This window comes from Caretta caretta, chromosome 3 (genome assembly GCF_965140235.1).
Source record: "Caretta caretta isolate rCarCar2 chromosome 3, rCarCar1.hap1, whole genome shotgun sequence".
NCBI classification, from domain to species: Eukaryota; Metazoa; Chordata; order Testudines; family Cheloniidae; genus Caretta; species Caretta caretta.
The window spans coordinates 111,978,107-111,995,556 of NC_134208.1; the positions used below are offsets into that span (position 1 = coordinate 111,978,107).

General features: G+C 41.6%; 1 protein-coding gene across 1 annotated transcript in view; it reads left to right on the forward strand.

The window, feature by feature from the left end:
* RAB32 (RAB32, member RAS oncogene family) overlaps window positions 1-6,839 on the forward strand; it is a 55,350-nt gene extending 48,511 nt beyond the window's left edge. The window contains exons 2-3 of the mRNA XM_048844314.2: window positions 1,676-1,953; window positions 4,971-6,839. Of these exons, the coding sequence (XP_048700271.1) occupies window positions 1,676-1,953; window positions 4,971-5,120 (428 nt within the window). The 3' untranslated portion in view covers window positions 5,121-6,839. The remainder of the gene's footprint in view (window positions 1-1,675; window positions 1,954-4,970) is intronic.
* The last annotated feature ends 10,611 nt before the right edge of the window (window positions 6,840-17,450 follow it).

The following is a 17,450-nucleotide window of genomic DNA, read 5'->3' on the forward strand; positions in this document are numbered from 1 at the left end:
GTTAACTTCCTTTAGTGATTTTAAGGTGAGCAGTCTTTAGTATTTTAGGGATGCAGTAGTGACAACAGCTAGCATAACTGGCTTTCCACTATATAGAAAGCCACTATCCGGCTTTCCAGATTTTAAGTCTGAATGGATTCTGTTTTCCTGTCTCTAACCCTCAAAAGTGGCTTACATTTTTTTTATAACTTGGTGTGGTTCCTTGTTCAATGCTCTGAAGTAGTTAATTGTTAGAAGGCATTCCAAAGATGAGTTTGAAAAGGCTTAAACTTAAAATGGCCCATAAATGAAAAATGGGTTCACTGTAATGCTGTGTGTTTAGCCACTTCTTGGTAGTAATAAATGCCTCTTGAGTACTTGTCTCATTCTGGAAAAGGGATGGGTAATATTTGTTACATACACTTCATCCTCCAAGTCTGATTCCCTAAGAAGAACTGGAGACTTCTACCATTACTATATGGTATGTGTCAATTCTCAACATAACTGTACCTGTGACCTTTTTCATGGCTTCCCTGAGGGCATTAGGCGATGGTCCGAGATCTTTCTCAGAGCAGGATCCCATAGCTTTCTAGATTGGGGTTTGGGCTGCAATTAACTGATCACCTGAGTAAGTCTGACTTCAGTTCAGCACTTGCAGCCCTGTTCTCCTCAGGGCAGTGACAGCCAACCTTCATAAAACAAAGTATCTATTCAGAACAAAAGCGTGAGAGAACATCATAATAAACTGCTTATATGCAGGTCTTAAATGACTGACTGCTTGACAAGTTATCTTTGAAATGGAGACCTTGGCAGGTTTTGCAGTACTTCTTACCCTTTCTGCAGATTCTGTCACCCTTGGTCATAGCATCCTGTCAGGTCTTGGACTGAGGAAGTGTCCCTCTCCACTGTCAGGCTGGTGAATTACAGTTCCTTGACCTGGTTAAAGGTAACCGCACACGTAAGTTTCTCCAGGACTGAGGCATCACCAGACTGGTTACCAGTCTAAGGATTTGTATTAATTATTCCAGTGACTTCAATTCCTGCTGGAAATTCCTGTAACTCCTCTGTGGAGCTAGAATAGAACTTCTAGCTCTTACAGATATACATAGCATTCATAAAAATGATACAGTATTCTCAGATACTGTGTGTCCATAACATCTGTCATGGTATGCACTATTGAACTAGCTGCTGAATTGAAGCACTCTGTAGGTCCACTGCGGGCTCTCTGAAATCTGTTGTTCGACTATCGGGTGTAATACTTCTTAAGTCATAGGAAATTATTTGAAACATCTTGGTGTAGGTCTGGCAAGCCAGTGACACTTCAGAGGGCATTGCTTTTGTCCTAGGAAATGCTATCAGCTCTCCAAAGAGGAGTTAAGAAAAACCACTACCACTGACTATTGACAAATGGTTTGATATTAAGCAGTCATCGACTTATAACAGTTGTACCATACTCTGGTATGCATTGCATATCTATGCAATGGTCTGTGTATGCTGATTTAACACAAGTGGACTTGTTTCTCCAGTTTACCTAAATAACTAACTATAATTTTGTACTTAATCCTAGAGTCAGATGTATCAATCTGATAAACTTGGTTTTAAAAATTGTTTTATCTACCTGGGGTAACTTCAGTTTATATCAATAGCTTTTGCTGATTTAAAAACAAAGGTAAAGTTGTTGCTCTGTTTCTTTCAGGCCAGGAACGTTTTGGTAACATGACAAGAGTTTACTATAAGGAGGCAGTTGGTGCTCTTGTGGTCTTCGATGTCACAAGAGGCTCCACTTTTGAAGCTGTTTCCAAGTGGAAACACGACTTGGACAGTAAAGTGCTACTTCCAAATGGCAGCCCCATCCCTGCAGTTCTCCTTGCAAACAAGTGTGACCAGAAAAAAGATGGCAGCCAGAATCCCTCTCAGATGGACCAGTTCTGCAGAGAAGGTGGCTTTATTGGGTGGTTTGAAACGTCTGCCAAGGTGAGCATTCCTGAAAAATAAGGATAGTCTTGTAAAAGTTCTGTTAAGTGAATACTTTGCAGCCCATCACTATAGTACTTGAGTGCTTTCCACAGTTTAGCAGTAGTGAATTCCCAAAGGGAATTCATAGACTCTCCCTTAATCCACAGTTTTTCATATTAGGATTTAACTCATTGAATCTGAATTCTGAAGGCTATTGGCCTACTTGATCCTTTGATATACTGCACTAAACCACAAAGCCCCTTTGCTTCCCTCCATTTATTTGTCCACTTCCCCTTCAACTGTCTGAGATGAGTCAGCATAGGAAAAATAGACATAAATGTGAGATGACTGTTCCAGGCAGCCAGCATGTAAAAAGAGAAGTGAAAAATGGGGGAAGGGAAGAGATTCCTCTGAGAAGAGACTGGGTAGAGGAGGAAGGGTACACCTTAAGTAAGAGCAGAGATGGAGAGCTTTGAAAGTAAAGAGGAGATGATTGCATTAAGCAAACCCAGTGGAAGGAGGTGGGAAGAGGCCAGGAAAGAGGTTACAATAGTTTAGGCAAGATAGTCCATGCCTTGTACAACATTAACAGACTTTGATAACGCAAGAACGCTGCCTGTCAGTTTGTTGCTACAGTAAACTTGCATTGCTGGCGTAATGATGAATGCCCTGCTTCTTGTGTCTTAGATTAAATAGAATCTTTGTAGCTGGAAATTCCATTCAGGGTGACTGTTCCCCTGAAACAACGAGGAGTCCTTGTGGCACCATAGAGACAAATAAATTTTAGTCCTCCCTAACCTTTTTAGATCTCTCTGGATAGTACCTTTTTTAATGCATAAATTGCAGTTACTACCCAAACTGTGAGTTGAAGGTTTAGTGTCTCTTACAGCAGCTGCCCTTCTTTTGATGCTGTAAGTACAGCACATTCTGTTTCTCTGCCAAGAGAATCTAATCAAAAATTCCCATCTTAGAAAGCAAGTTGAGAACTGACTTGTTCCCAAATACGTTTGTATTTAAGGTTCTGAGATGAGCTACAAGTGGGGATATTTTTGATACCCTCAAGATGTACATGTAGATATCTAGGTCAGTCTAGTAAAAGGGAATTCCATATTTGCCCCTATCTCCAGGCAGTGCTTGCTTGCGTATTCTCGTACAATGTTAATCCTACAGCCCCAGAACAGAAATGCATCCTGTGCAAGTGTATGGGCTCGTGTTGGTGCACTGATTGGCAAATTACATCTCCATGTTGCAGTGGGAGCCGCTGCAACTTGCTTTCAGGGGAACTGTGCCAGGATAGTTGTCAGGGTTCCCCACGGAACATGCTGATTGTACAGATCACACATTGAACTGGCTAGTCTTCTGAATGCTTTGACCAAGCTCCTTCATCAATCGGCTAGTGTGGTTTACTTTGGCCCAGGTGGTTAGTGCAGACTCAATCAGCAGGAGGAAAGTTTCACTGGTACCTTGCACCATTGTAGCCCCCCTTTAGGCAGACTTCCTTGCCCTGGGAGTCCAGCTGGGCTTCACCTGCAGAGGCCTTCATAATACAGGACTGAGGTATTTAGTTTTCTTTGTTAACAGTAACAAAGCCATTCCTTAATGTAAAATATAATTTACTTCTGAGCTTTTATAAAACCCAGCATTTAAGGCCTCTGAGTATGCAAGACTGAATATTTGGTCTTTCTAATGCCATTACTGATAATGGTATATAAAACATTGAGGTTACTAGGCAAGGTTTAAAAAGAATATGGATAGCCTTGCCATCTAGCCATTGTAGCTCATCTTGCAATATTTGCAAGATAAAATAAATGGCCCAAAAAAGCCACTCAAGTAAATACCTGGCAGTATGCATGCTGGTATGCCAGAGGGTGTTTGGCAGCCTAATGTGAATCACAAAGGCCACTTATTCTAAAGTTCTGTTTTTATTTCCTAATCCTACTTAAATGGTGAGAGCCATCAGTAAAATCTCTGGCAAGTTAATATTCTAATGCTTCATTTTAGGAAGCTTCCATTTTAGTCACTTTCTCACTTCAAATCCTTTATTTCCACATCTTTCCCACCTCCACCACCCCAAATCTATTTATAACCAAGTGTCTGGATACTAATTTGTATCCCTCAATCCATCAATTCAAACCCAGTTTCTTGTTGCATTTTAAATGAAGTGAGGGAAGTCAGCAAAGATTCCTTGCTCAAGCTTGACTATGCCCTGTATCTTGCATATCTTCAAGTTCTAAACACACAACTCAAAGGATGTATGCTTTGCTCAATGGATTTTCATTGTGGCCCCAAAAGTACCAAGACAGACTATCCTCGTCTGTCAATAATTAACCATTGCTCCATCCCAACTTCCCAGTATGGTTGAGAAGTGATTCCCTTGTCGGTATCTGACTGTCGTTCACATTGCATTTCAAAGCCCTTCTTATTTTTTTTCTCTTCAAAGCAGGAGAGGCAAGGACCTGGATAAAAGCATGCCAAGTTTTCTTATTTGGATATTGGTTCTAATTGTAGTTATGTCTGTTTGAACAATCGGATGGGTCTGCTGGGACAGCTCCCTTAAACTGAAATAGGCAATGTCCAAGTCACTGCATCTCCTCTCATCATTTCACTGAGGCAGTAAATTCGGTCCTATCTTATCCACCTTCCCTCTACAGATTAGGGAATTTCTGTAGATTCCTATAGATTCTCTGCAATACCCATGTTTCAGAACCAGACCCTCCAGGTAAAGCACCTATCCACCTTCACTGTACACAAAGTGGGCCAGAGTGTCCCCTTCATCAAATTAGGCAAATCTATCCGTTTCTATATAAGGAATGTACAGTGAAACTAGATAATCTTTCCCATGCTTTAAAGGACTCGCAGTCTTCACCTAAGGCAGGAATATTAAGCAATGTGTTCAACTCCATCAGAGCTGCCTAAGTCAAGTTACAAAGAATTTCTACAAGAGCATTTGCCAACCTTTTTAATAGGCAGGTATGACTATAACCTGTTGGTGAAAAGATCACTGACTTTTTTTTAAACTTTCACAACTTTTTTAGGACAACATCAACATAGATGAAGCTGCTCGATTTTTGGTGGAAAAAGTCCTTGCCAACTACAAAAGCTTTCCTAATGAAGAGAATGATGTGAGCAAACTAAAACTGGACCCAGACCCCTTGAGAGCGGACAGTAAATCACAGTGTTGCTAATGTTACCTTTACTCTTGCATGTAAATGCGACAGAATGAGCAGCAAGACTCTTGTTCCTTAGATCAGACTGCTGCTATGGTGCTGCATTAAGGACATTCCAAGTGAGGGGTTTGGTTATCTTTGAATTGGTGGTATTTTGGGGTGTTTACAGTTTCTTTTTGTATAAAATTGAAAGTGTGTTGGGTTTATCATTCATTCTCCACTAAAAGAGCAGCTGTGTCTGGGAGTTGGTTACCTTCTTCAGACAGGAAAACGGAGGGTGGTGTTTACACTTTATCCTCAAAGGAATACAGACGACATTCAGTATGACGTGTATCCAGGCTAGGTGTTAGTTCAGAGGATGAATATTGTGGTGTATTCCAGAACAGTAGTCATTCTTGACAGAAGTTGTGGCTGAAATAAGCACTTGCCTCTTTGCCACAAGTGTCCTTATACCTATAACCTCCCACTGCTGCCTGCCTGCCTCCTTTCCCATACCTACTATTTTGTCCCTGTTAATTGCCCCCTAATGTGAGGACCCTGTAACTACAGTTCTCCTAGAGCAGGTGAATCTGTTTTCCTGAACTGGACAGGGATAACTGAGCAATGGCAGGAGGTCCCATCCTGACTTTGCCACTAAGCCCCAATACAAGATAAACACACCACTTGGCAAGTCAGAAGAACAGGAGGGGAAACCCAGGTGTCCTATGTGACATGGCTACTGCAGTGATACAGATGCTAGCAAGTGCATCTCCAGGTATTAGCTGAGAATATTTTACTTCAAATACTGTTAACCAGTTTGAACCTGTAAAACACATTCCAGCACAAATAGCAGGTTTTTCCTAGTGTAGTGCACCCAGTTAAAATAACCTAAGGAAGCATCACCCATGTGCACATATTAAAACGAATGACCAGAAATAGTTCATACACTAATGTTTTGAGATACTAGCTTTCACTTCATCCAGGAGAGGACTGCCAATACATGAAAAGGTTCTAGTTTTGGTTACTTGTCTTAAACTGGTTTTTGAAAGTAGCTTACAGTATGACTAGATGAATGATTTGAATTACTCAGACCTTGGTCTTGGAATACCTTTTGATTAGTAGCGCATGGAAAAGAGGGAGGCCTCAGAGGCATCCCAAGATAAATTGAAGGGTTTTTTAAATCACTCAGATATAGTTGTTAATCTATTACAAAGGCCTTCACTAATTATAAAAACACATGCTGCATGTAATTCACCAGTACAAAGTGTAAATGGAAAATGTGTTACCAATTTTTATACCTAAATATTTTTGAATGCTAAAAGTTCAAGTGAGGAAACTCCTATCTTGCTTTGCCTCCTCCTAGGAGGCTGGTTATGTGAAGTCTTGACTTCTGCAACTCATGAATATGGCAGGAATTGGGGGGGGGGGGCAGGACGGCTGGTGAAAAGGATTCATTTATCTAGTGATTGTGGTAATCCTACATTAAATGGAACTCCTGCTTTCTCAACAGGCTCTGGAGGCTGTTTTTTTGCCACATGTTGCACCTTAGTTGCCATTTTTTCCTGAAGTCTCTTGTTTTCGCTTGGTCTGACATTGTTAAAGTTTGTCATAAGCCCTATCCATGTGTCTCAGTTAGATGCACTGTCTTCCATACTTGCCTATTAAAGTGAGGGTACATAAGTACAAGCTACTTTTTAATGAGATGCATACAAATAAATTCTTTATTTTTAAGCAATAAATAAAACAATTCAGGCACACTGTCGTCTCGTCATTCCTGTGTGAAATAAGACTCTTGTGTGTTATTTGTGTTCCAGTTTCTCTCAAAACAATGCATTCTCACTGAAGTCTGTAAACTATTTTTCCTTCATTCTGCTCCATTCATTGCCATATTAAACTCCCTCTTCTTATTTCCTGTTTTACCTTAAGATAGACACTTAAAATTACCATATGTAATGTTAACCAAACTTGAAAAGTAGGCTAAAGTAGCTTATACTTAAGTTTCTTAAAATTCAAAACATGGCCACCTCTTTGTAGACTGTCTTTCTGAAGGGAAAGTGGTTTTGAAAAAATACTTTCTCCCTTCCCCTCGTGCCATAGTCCACTCGGGCAATGCTATTAAATACTGATTAAAGTTAGTATGTGGGAGTCTTTTATCCTCTTTTTAGAACACTGGCATGTTCTGTAAATTGCAAACATGCCTATAAAACCTGTCTGCTTGCTAAGTTTTAGCCATTAAACAGAATATTGGGTGGAGGCATGCCATCTATCATGGGAGTTATCAGAGTATGCAAGATCTCTGGTTCTAATTATAGCTGTACAAAAGCCAAAGTGCTTTAACCAGTCATCAGAGATGTACACTGGCCCATTAGTTCATGTTGCTTGAGTAGGCTGCTATGTGCAATATCTGAGTATCTGTTTAACCGATCTTTCAGTCTTCTGTTTACGTGGTCTTGTGTATTATCGAGATCAGTGGATATATGCAATATTACACTAACTTGGTTCATTAATGGCTTGAACCTGTCAAACTGACAAATCTATTAATATAATTGGCACTATTACCTGTTTAAAAGGTCAGTTTATTTTAAATGTTAAAAAAACCCTCAACAAATCTCTTCAGCTTTCAAAACTTTAAGTGAAGAAACAGTCCATGGAAAAGTATAAATGTTTTCCTCTTTTCTTTCTGTCAAACTGGTCACTTTTAAAGTAAAGTAGTTTTCAAATAGTCGATATTTATTCTGTGAAATGCAACAGCAAACTTAAAGTGCAATATTGGTTAAGTGAAGTATAGACACAGCAACACAATTCTTAAAGTTCTCATGCCCAGATTTCTCCTAAGCAGTCTCCACTGAATTTAGTTGCTGTTGAAACAGTTGAATTACAGGTCACTGTTAAATTTCACACTGCCAAAGCTAGGAAACTTACCATAAACCTGTTAATGAAATGATCAGACTGGCATACTTACTATGTTCAATCTTAGGTGGACAGATATCTGACCATCTAGTCGCCAGATATCAGGCACAATCTTGGAGAAATTCATACTTACTTTATCCTTACCTGAAGTTAAAGCTGTATCCAGGCTTCAGTCATGTATCACTCTCTAAGATGCTGAATTTATTTGGGGGTAGAGATAGGAAAAAGTCTTCCTGGTTCTTAGTCACAAAGTATGGTCTAAGGCAGCTGTGGCATCCTATTTTTAAAACCTTAATTTGCCCAGCCACCATGACTGTTCTCTATGTAGGAGTCGTTAAAGTAATGAGTGAGCTTTCAGTATGGGAATTTGAGAAGCACTTTAACTGTGGAAGAGAATGAAGTAGGAAAATCGGAATTTCTGGACATACTGAAGACTAAATGAACTGAGTGGAAGTTCATTTTTTGACCTATCACCTCCATCCTAAATCATAACAACCTAGGTTTCTTCAATGCCTTGAGTCAATGGCAGCAACTCAGCCCTTGAGAATCTATATAATAAAAACAATCAGGAGTCCTAGTGGCACCTTGGAGACTAACAAATTTATTTGGGCATAAGCTTTCGTGGGCTAAAACCCACTTCATCAGATGCATGGAGTGGAAAATACAGTAGCGGGGGGTGTGTGTGTGTATATACATGGTACATGAAAAGATGTGAGTTGCCTTACCAAGTGGGGGGTCAGTGCTAATGAGAATTCAGTTAACAGTAGAATACCAAGGGAGGAAAACACTTTTGTATGGTAATGAGGGTGGCCCATTTCAAACAGTTGACAAGAAGGTGTGAGTAATGGTAGGGGGAAATTAGTTTTTGTAATGACCCATCCACTCCCAGTCTTTAATCAGGCCTGATTTGATGGTGTCCAGTTTGCACATTAATTCCAGTTCTTTAGTTTCTCACTGGAGTCTGTTTTTGAAGTTTTTTGTTGTTGAATTGCCACTTTTAAGTCTTTGGCCAAACCGGACAGTCTCTAAGCAAATGTACATGGCAGAGGGGCACCAAACGAGCTGGTCTCTACGCAAAAGAATAAATGGACACAAATCTGACAGGAATTATAACATTCAAAAGCCAGTAGGAGAACACTTCAGCCTCCCTGGACACAATAACAGAAGCTAGAACATTCTGGGTCTGTATTTCTTATAGGTACGGAACACGGTATAGCAAAATGTCTGAGAGAAATTATGTATTCAATTGTAGTTTCATTATTTGACAGAGTATGAAAGTCCTGTACTGTGGACAGACTGGTACACTGAAAATATGAAACATGCCAATTTTCATCTGGCATATAATTAAGACAATTTAAAGAAGCTGTGCCTGTGTAATCAATGTCTGTTTATAAAGATCTGTATGAAAATGATGGAGCGTGGATGTGGGTTTTTTTGGTAACCTCTATCAATTGTGGCTTGTATTAAAAAATGCATTACCAAGAAATTAGGGTACCTACATATATATGGTTTTTTAACACATACTACCTTGGATTCTTTTACCAGCACCTGAAATAATACTGTTCCTTCAGTACAAAGACTTGCTTAAAATACTTTTTTATGCTGTTTATGTATTAGTATGAATACACTTCAAGTTCTATTTCACTGCCTCAAATAAACGTGCATACAAAATGTTTCCTGGAGTGAGTTACTTAAGCTGCTGCCACTGCCTTATCTGGGCAAGGGCCCTATATTGAATGGAAAGGGGCTGGGGTATGTATGGGCAGAAGAGCAGCTTTTACACCTCTGCCCTTCAGCTACTGCATGTATGGGAGGAAGGATGGGCGGGGTGGCCACTAACACTTTCTTTCCTTCTACTCTATGAAGGAAGGGAGTACTTGTGGCACCTTAGAGACTAACCAGTTTATTTGAGCATGAGCTTTCGTGAGCTACAGCTCACTTCATCGGATGCATACCGTGGAAACTGCAGAAGACATTATATACACACAGAGACCATGAAACAATACCCCCTCCCACCCCACTGTCTTGCTGGTAATAGCTTATCTAAAGTGATCATTAAGTTGGGCCAGTGCTGGAAATGGCCCAACTTAATGATCACTTTAGATAAGCTATTACCAGCAGGAGAGTGAGTTTGTGTGTGTATGGGGGTGGGGGGGGGGTGAGAAAACCTGGATTTGTGCTGGAAATGGCCCACCTTGATTATCATGCACATTGTAGGGAGAGTGGTCACTTTTGATAAGCTATTACCAGCAGGAGAGTGAGTTTGTGTGTGTGGTTTTTGGAGGGGGGTGAGGGAGTGAGAGAACCTGGATTTGTGCTGGAAATGACCCACCTTGATTATCATACACATTGTGAAGAGAGTGGTCACTTTGGATGGGCTATTACCAGCAGGAGAGTGAGTTTGTGGGGGGGGGGGGGGGAGGGTGAGAAAACCTGGATTTGTGCTGGAAATGGCCCAACTTGATGATCACTTTAGATAAGCTATTACCAGCAGGACAGTGGGGTGGGAGGGGGTATTGTTTCATGGTCTCTGTGTGTATATAATGTCTTCTGCAGTTTCCACAGTATGCATCCGATGAAGTGAGCTGTAGCTCACGAAAGCTCATGCTCAAATAAATTGGTTAGTCTCTAAGGTGCCACAAGTACTCCTTTTCTTTTTGCAAAGACAGACTAACACGGCTGTTACTCTGAAACCTGTCTATGAAGGAAGGATACAGATCCTGTCTCCCAGGCTCACTTGCTGTCCCCACCATCCAGTGAAGCACACCAACTTCCTGAGATTGATTTCTGAGAGTACTGGCTACCACGGAATAGTGTCACCAAGACTCCTTGCTATAGTATGGCTACAGAAATATTGATCTTTGCAACTCTCAAGATCTATAGACTAAGGGGGCTGAATCCATTCTTGTTCTGTGAGGATTTGCTGAGTAGCCTGACCCCTGCTGCTCTCTTAGCAAAAGCAGCCCTAATTAACAATTTCTTGAACTATAAATGATTAGTCAAAGGTATGGTAAATTATTGCCATATCCTAAATCAAATGTATGGCAATATAAATATTAAGGCATTGATTAATCACAGTTAACTCACATGATTAACTCAAAAAATCACAATTAAAAAAATTAATTGTGATTAATCACATTGTTAAACAATAGGATACCAACTGAAATTTATTAAATATTTTGGATGTTTTTCTACATTTTCAAATATATCTATTTCAATTACAATACAGAATACAAAGTGTACAGTGCTCACTTTATATTTTTGATTACATATATTTGTACTGTAAAAATGATTTAAAAATAGTATTTTTCAGTTCACCTCATACAAGTACTCTAGTGCAATCTCTTTATCATGAAAGTGAAACTTACAAATGTCAGGGAGGTTGTTACATAACTGCACTCTTAAAAAAAAAATGTAAAATTTTGGAGCATGGATGGCCAGCCTGAGAAGGAGCCAGAATTTACCAATGTACCTTGCCAAAGAGCCACAGTAATATGTCAGCAGCCCCCCATCAGCTCCTCCCCCAGCCCCGGCTCCAAGCTCCTCCTGCCCACCGGCAGCCCTGCTGATCAGCGTCTCCTGTTCCCTCCCGATCACCTGTTTTGTGGTGTGCAGGAGGCTTTGGGGGGGGGGGGCAGAGCCAGGGGTTGAGCAGTGAGCACCCACTGACACATTGGAAAGTTGGTGCCTGTAGCTTCAGCCTCGCAGTCGGTGCCTTTACAAGGAGCCGCATATTGCTCTGGAGGCACAGGTTGGCCACCCCTGCTTTAGAGCTGACAAGTCCACTCAGTTCTTGTTCAGCCAATCGCTAAGAGAAATGTTTGTGTACATTTACAGGAGATAATGCTGCCCACTTCTTACTTACAATGTCATCTGAAAGTAAGAACAAGCATTCGCATGGCACTGTTGTAGTTGGTGTCGCAAGATATTTATGTGCCAGATGTGCTAAAGATTCATATGCCTCTTCATGCTTTAGCCATCGTTCCAGAGGACATGCTTCCATGCTGATGACGCTTATTAAAAAAATAATGCAGTAATTAAATTTGTGACTGAACTCCTTGGGGGAGAATTGTATGTCTCCTGCTCTGTTTTACCCACATTCTGCCAAATATTTCATGTTATAGCAGTGTTGGATGATGACTCAGCATGTTCATTTTCAGAACACTTTCACTGCAAATTTGATAAAATGCAAAGAAGATACCAATGTGAAATTTCTAAAGATAACTACTGCACTTGACACAAGCTTAAAGAATCTGAAGCGCCTTCCAAAATATGAGAGGGACGAGGTGTGGAGCATGCTTTCAGAAGTCTTAAAAGAGCAACACTCTGATGCAGAAACTATAGAACCCAAACCACCAAAAAAAGAAAATCAACCTTCTGCTGGTGGCATCTGACTCATGATGATGAAGATGAACATGCATCGGTCTACACTGCTTTGGATGGTTATCAAGCAGAAGCCGTCATCAGCATGGACGCAGATCCACTGGAATGGTGGCTGAAGCATGAAGGGTCATATGAATCTTCAGTGCATCTGGCATGTAAATATCTTGAGATACTAGCTACAACAGTGTCATGTAAATGCCTGTTCTCACTTTCAGGTGACATTGTAAACAAGAAGCAGGCAGCATTATCTTCTGCAAATGTAAACAAACTTGTTTGTCTGAGCAATTGGCTGAACAAGAAGTAGGACTGAGTGCACTTGCAGGCTCTAAAGTTTTACATTGTTTTATTTTTGAATGCAGCAGGGTTTTTTGTACATAATTCTACATATGTAAGTTCAACTTTCATAAAGAGATTGCACTACAATACTTAGTATTTTTCAATTTACCTCATACATTTATTTTAGAGTACAAATATTTGTAATAAAATTAAGTGAGCACTGTACACTTTGTATTCTGTGTTGTAATTGAAATTAATATATTTGAAAATGTATAAAATGTCCAAAAATATTTAAATAAACAGCATTCTGTGGTTTAACAGCATGCTTAATCGCAATTAATTTTTTTAATCGTGATTCATTTTTTTAATAGTTTGACAGCCTATATATATACACACACACATATATATAAGTGGGGACACGATCACACAGGAAGCCATCATGCTATATAACTAAGTGCTAAACTATTTACTAATTTCAATGTATATACCTGCTCTAACTTAAAAAAAACAACCACTCCTCCTCTTGCTTTAGGCCTTCCTTGACATATTTAAAAATACAGTTAAACTATATCTAGAATCAGCCCATAAATTTATAGGTCAGAACCCAGCAACTGAAAAACACTTCACCAGATTCCTTCCATTCTGAGAGCAGGATCTGGTGATGTTTTTAGACAATACCTAGTACAATGATGCCTTGATTTTGGCTGGGCCCTCAGAAATATAAAATGATGGCCACAGGAAATGCACCATACTGGTTTCTTGGCCCTGAGGAAACCAGTTATATTCAGCAAGGGTTTTATTCAAAGAGAATTCTTTTCTTCTAGCTATGAACAAGCTACTAGAATCAAAGAAAGAACAGAATTTCACCCGCATCCTAATTCCAGCTCCCCCAGTGAGCTGTTGTGTAACCTGGGATGAGTCACTTTATCTGGCTGTTTACTGTCCACACCCTTTGTATTTTAGATTGTTGGCTCTTCTGGGCAGGGGCTGTCAAGGTTCCTCCCCCACTCTGAACTCTAGGGTACAGATGTGGGGACCTGCATGAAAAACCTCCTAAGCTTATCTTTACCAGCTTAGGTCAAAACTTCCCCAAGGTACAAAATATTCCACCCATTATCCTTGGAATGGCCGCTACCACCACCAAACTAATACTGGTTACTGGGGAAGAGCTGTTTGGACGCGTCTTTCCCCCCAAAATACTTCCCAAAACCTTGCACCCCACTTCCTGGACAAGGTTTGGTAAAAAGCCTCACCAATTTGCCTAGGTGACTACAGACCCAGACCCTTGGATCTTAAGAACAATGAACAATCCTCCCAACACTTGCACCCCCCCCCCCTCCTGGGAAATGTTGGATAAAAAGCCTCACCAATTTGCATAGGTGACCACAGACCCAAACCCTTGGATCTGAGAACAATGAAAAAAGCATTCAGTGTTTTACAAGAAGACTTTTAATAAAAAAGAGCAGTAAATAGAAATAAAGAAATCCCCCCTGTAAAATCAGGATGGTAGATATCTTACAGGGTAATTAGATTCAAAACCATAGAGAACCCCTCTAGGCAAAACCTTAAGTTACAAAAAAGATACACAGACAGAAATAGTTATTCTATTCAGCACAATTCTTTTCTCAGCCATTTAAAGAAATCATAATCTAACACATACCTAGCTAGATTACTTACTAAAAGTTCTAAGCCTCCATTCCTGTTCTGTCCCTGGCCAAGACGACTACAGACAGACCCAGACCCTTTGTTTTTCTCTCCCTCCTCCCAGCTTTTGAAAGCATCTTGTCTCCTCATTGGTCATTTTGGTCAGGTGCCAGCGAGGTTACCTTTAGCTTCTTAACCCTTTACAGGTGAGAGGAGCTTTCCCCTGGCCAGGAGGGATTTCAAAGGGGTTTACCCTTCCCTTTATATTTATGACACGCCCCCCAAATCTCAGCTAGGGTGAAACACTGGCTGGGATTTCTTCCTGGAGCTCTAGGAAAACAGAGTTAATAAGACACATGCATCTCTAAATATACTACCAAGTACATAAAGACTAACAATATTTTCCACATCTCAAGGACGATTTTAACCAGTTGATTCTGGGAAACTTTCACGGGAGAGTGTATCAGCCACTTTGTTAGAAGCTCCTGAGATGTGTTGGATGTCGAAATCAAAATCTTGGAGAGCTAAACTCCACCGAAGAAGTTTTTTGTTAGTTTCTTTGACGGTGTGAAGCCACTTTAGTGCAGCATGGTCGGTTTGCAGGTGGAAACGCCGTCCCCAAACATATGGGCGTAGCTTTTCCAGAGCGTAGACAATGGCATAACATTCTTTTTCAGTGACTGACCAGTTGCTTTCCCTCTCAGACAGTTTTTTGCTGAGAAACACTACAGGGTGGAATTCTTGATCAGGTCCTTTCTGCATTAAAACTGCTCCCACACCACGCTCGGATGCATCTGTGGTTACTAGGAACGGTTTGTCAAAGTCTGGGGCCCTTAGTACAGGGTCAGACATGAGTGTCGCTTTAAGCTTGTTAAAGGCCTTCTGACACTTTCCGGTCCACTGAACAGCATTTGGCTGTTTCTTTTTGGTTAGGTCTGTCAGTGGGGCAGCGATTTGGCTGTAGTGCGGTACAAATCGTCTGTAATAACCGGCCAAGCCTAAGAAGGATTGAACCTGTTTCTTTGACTTTGGGACAGGCCACTTTTGGATAGCATCCACTTTGGCCTGTAGGGGGCTGATAGTTCCTTGACCCACCTGGTGTCCAAGGTAAGTCACTCTGTTTAGGCCTATTTGACACTTCTTAGCCTTAACAGTTAGTCCTGCCTCCCTTATGCGCTCAAGGACTTTTTGTAGATGTTCCAGGTGGTCTGCCCAGGAATCCGAAAATATGGCCACATCGTCAAGGTAGGCGACTGCATATTCTCCTAATCCCGCTAGGAGACCATCTACAAGTCTTTGGAAAGTGGCGGGTGCATTTCGCAGCCCAAAAGGGAGTACATTAAATTCATACAGCCCGAGATGTGTGATGAAGGCTGACCTTTCCTTGGCAGATTCATCTAGCGGTACCTGCCAGTACCCCTTGGTTAAGTCCAAGGTAGAGATGAACTGGGCCCATCCCAGTTTCTCTAATAGTTCATCTGTGCGTGGCATGGGATAGTTGTCTGGGCGAGTTACAGCATTTAGCTTACGGTAGTCCACGCAAAAACGTATTTCCCCATCTGGTTTGGGAACTAGAACCACTGGAGATGCCCATGCACTTTCAGAGGGGCGGATTACACCCATCTGTAACATATCCTGGATCTCCCGTTCTATAGCAGTTTTAGCTTGAGGAGACACCCGGTAAGGTTGAACCCTAATTGGGTGAGCATTACCTGTGTCAATGGAGTGGTATGCCCGTTCAGTCAGTCCTGGGGTGGCTGAGAACGTTGGCGCGTAGCTAGTGCACAGCTCCTGGATCTGCTGTCGCTGCATACGCCCAAGGGTCATGGAGAGGTTCACCTCTTCCACACCACCACCACATTTCCCTTCATAGTAGACACCTTCAGGCCACTCAGCGTCGTCTCCTCCCTGGGCTGTAAACTGACAAACGTTTAATTCTCTGGAATAAAAGGGCTTTAGAGAATTAATATGGTACACCTTAGGCTTTCGGTTGGAGGTGGGGAATGCTATGAGATAATTAACAGCTCCCAGGCGCTCCTGGACCATGAATGGCCCTTCCCACGATGCTTCCATTTTATGGGCCTGGAGCGCCTTTAAGACCATGACCTGGTCTCCTACTTTGAAGGAACGCTCTCTGGCATGTTTATCATACCAGGCTTTTTGCTTTTTTTGAGCATCCTGTAAGTTTTCTCTAGCAAGGGCTAAAGAGGTTCGGAGGGTGTTTTGTAGGTTGGTTACAAAGTCCAGAATGTTAGTTCCTGGAGACGGTGTAAATCCCTCCCATTGCTGCTTCACCAACTGCAATGGCCCCTTAACCTCACGGCCATATACAAGTTCAAATGGGGAAAACCCTAAACTGGGATGTGGTACAGCTCTGTAGGCAAAGAGCAACTGCTGCAACACTAGGTCCCAATCATTGGAGTGCTCATTTACAAATTTACGTATCATGGCCCCCAAAGTTCCATTAAACTTCTCCACCATGCCATTTGTTTGATGGTGGTAAGGAGTGGCAACCAAGTGATTTACCCCATGAGCTTCCCAAAGGTTTTTCATAGTTCCTGCCAGGAAATTAGTCCCTGCATCTGTGAGGATGTCGGAGGGCCAACCTACCCTGGCAAAAATGTCTGCTAGTGCCTGGCACACACTTTTAGCCCTGGTGTTGCTTAGAGCTACTGCTTCTGGCCATCGGGTGGCAAAATCCATGAAAGTCAGTATGTACTGCTTTCCTCTGGGTGTCTTTTTCGGAAAAGGACCCAGAATATCCACAGCTACTCGCTGAAATGGAACTTCAATGATGGGGAGGGGTTGTAGAGGGGCTTTGACCTGGTCTTGGGGTTTTCCCACTCTTTGGCACACCTCACAAGACTGGACATAGGTAGAAACATCCTTGCCCATTCCCTCCCAGTGGAATGACCCCCCCAAACGGTCTTTGGTCCTGTTCACCCCAGCATGGCCACTAGGGTGATCATGGGCTAAGCTCAAGAGCTTGGCCCGGTATTTAGTTGGAACTACCAACTGTCTCTGAGGATGCCAGTCTTCCTGGTGTCCACCAGAAAGAGTTTCCTTGTATAAAAGTCCTCTTTCTATAACAAACCTGGATCGATTAGAAGAGCTGAGAGGCGGTGGGTTGCTCCGTGCCGCCGTCCAAGCTCTCTG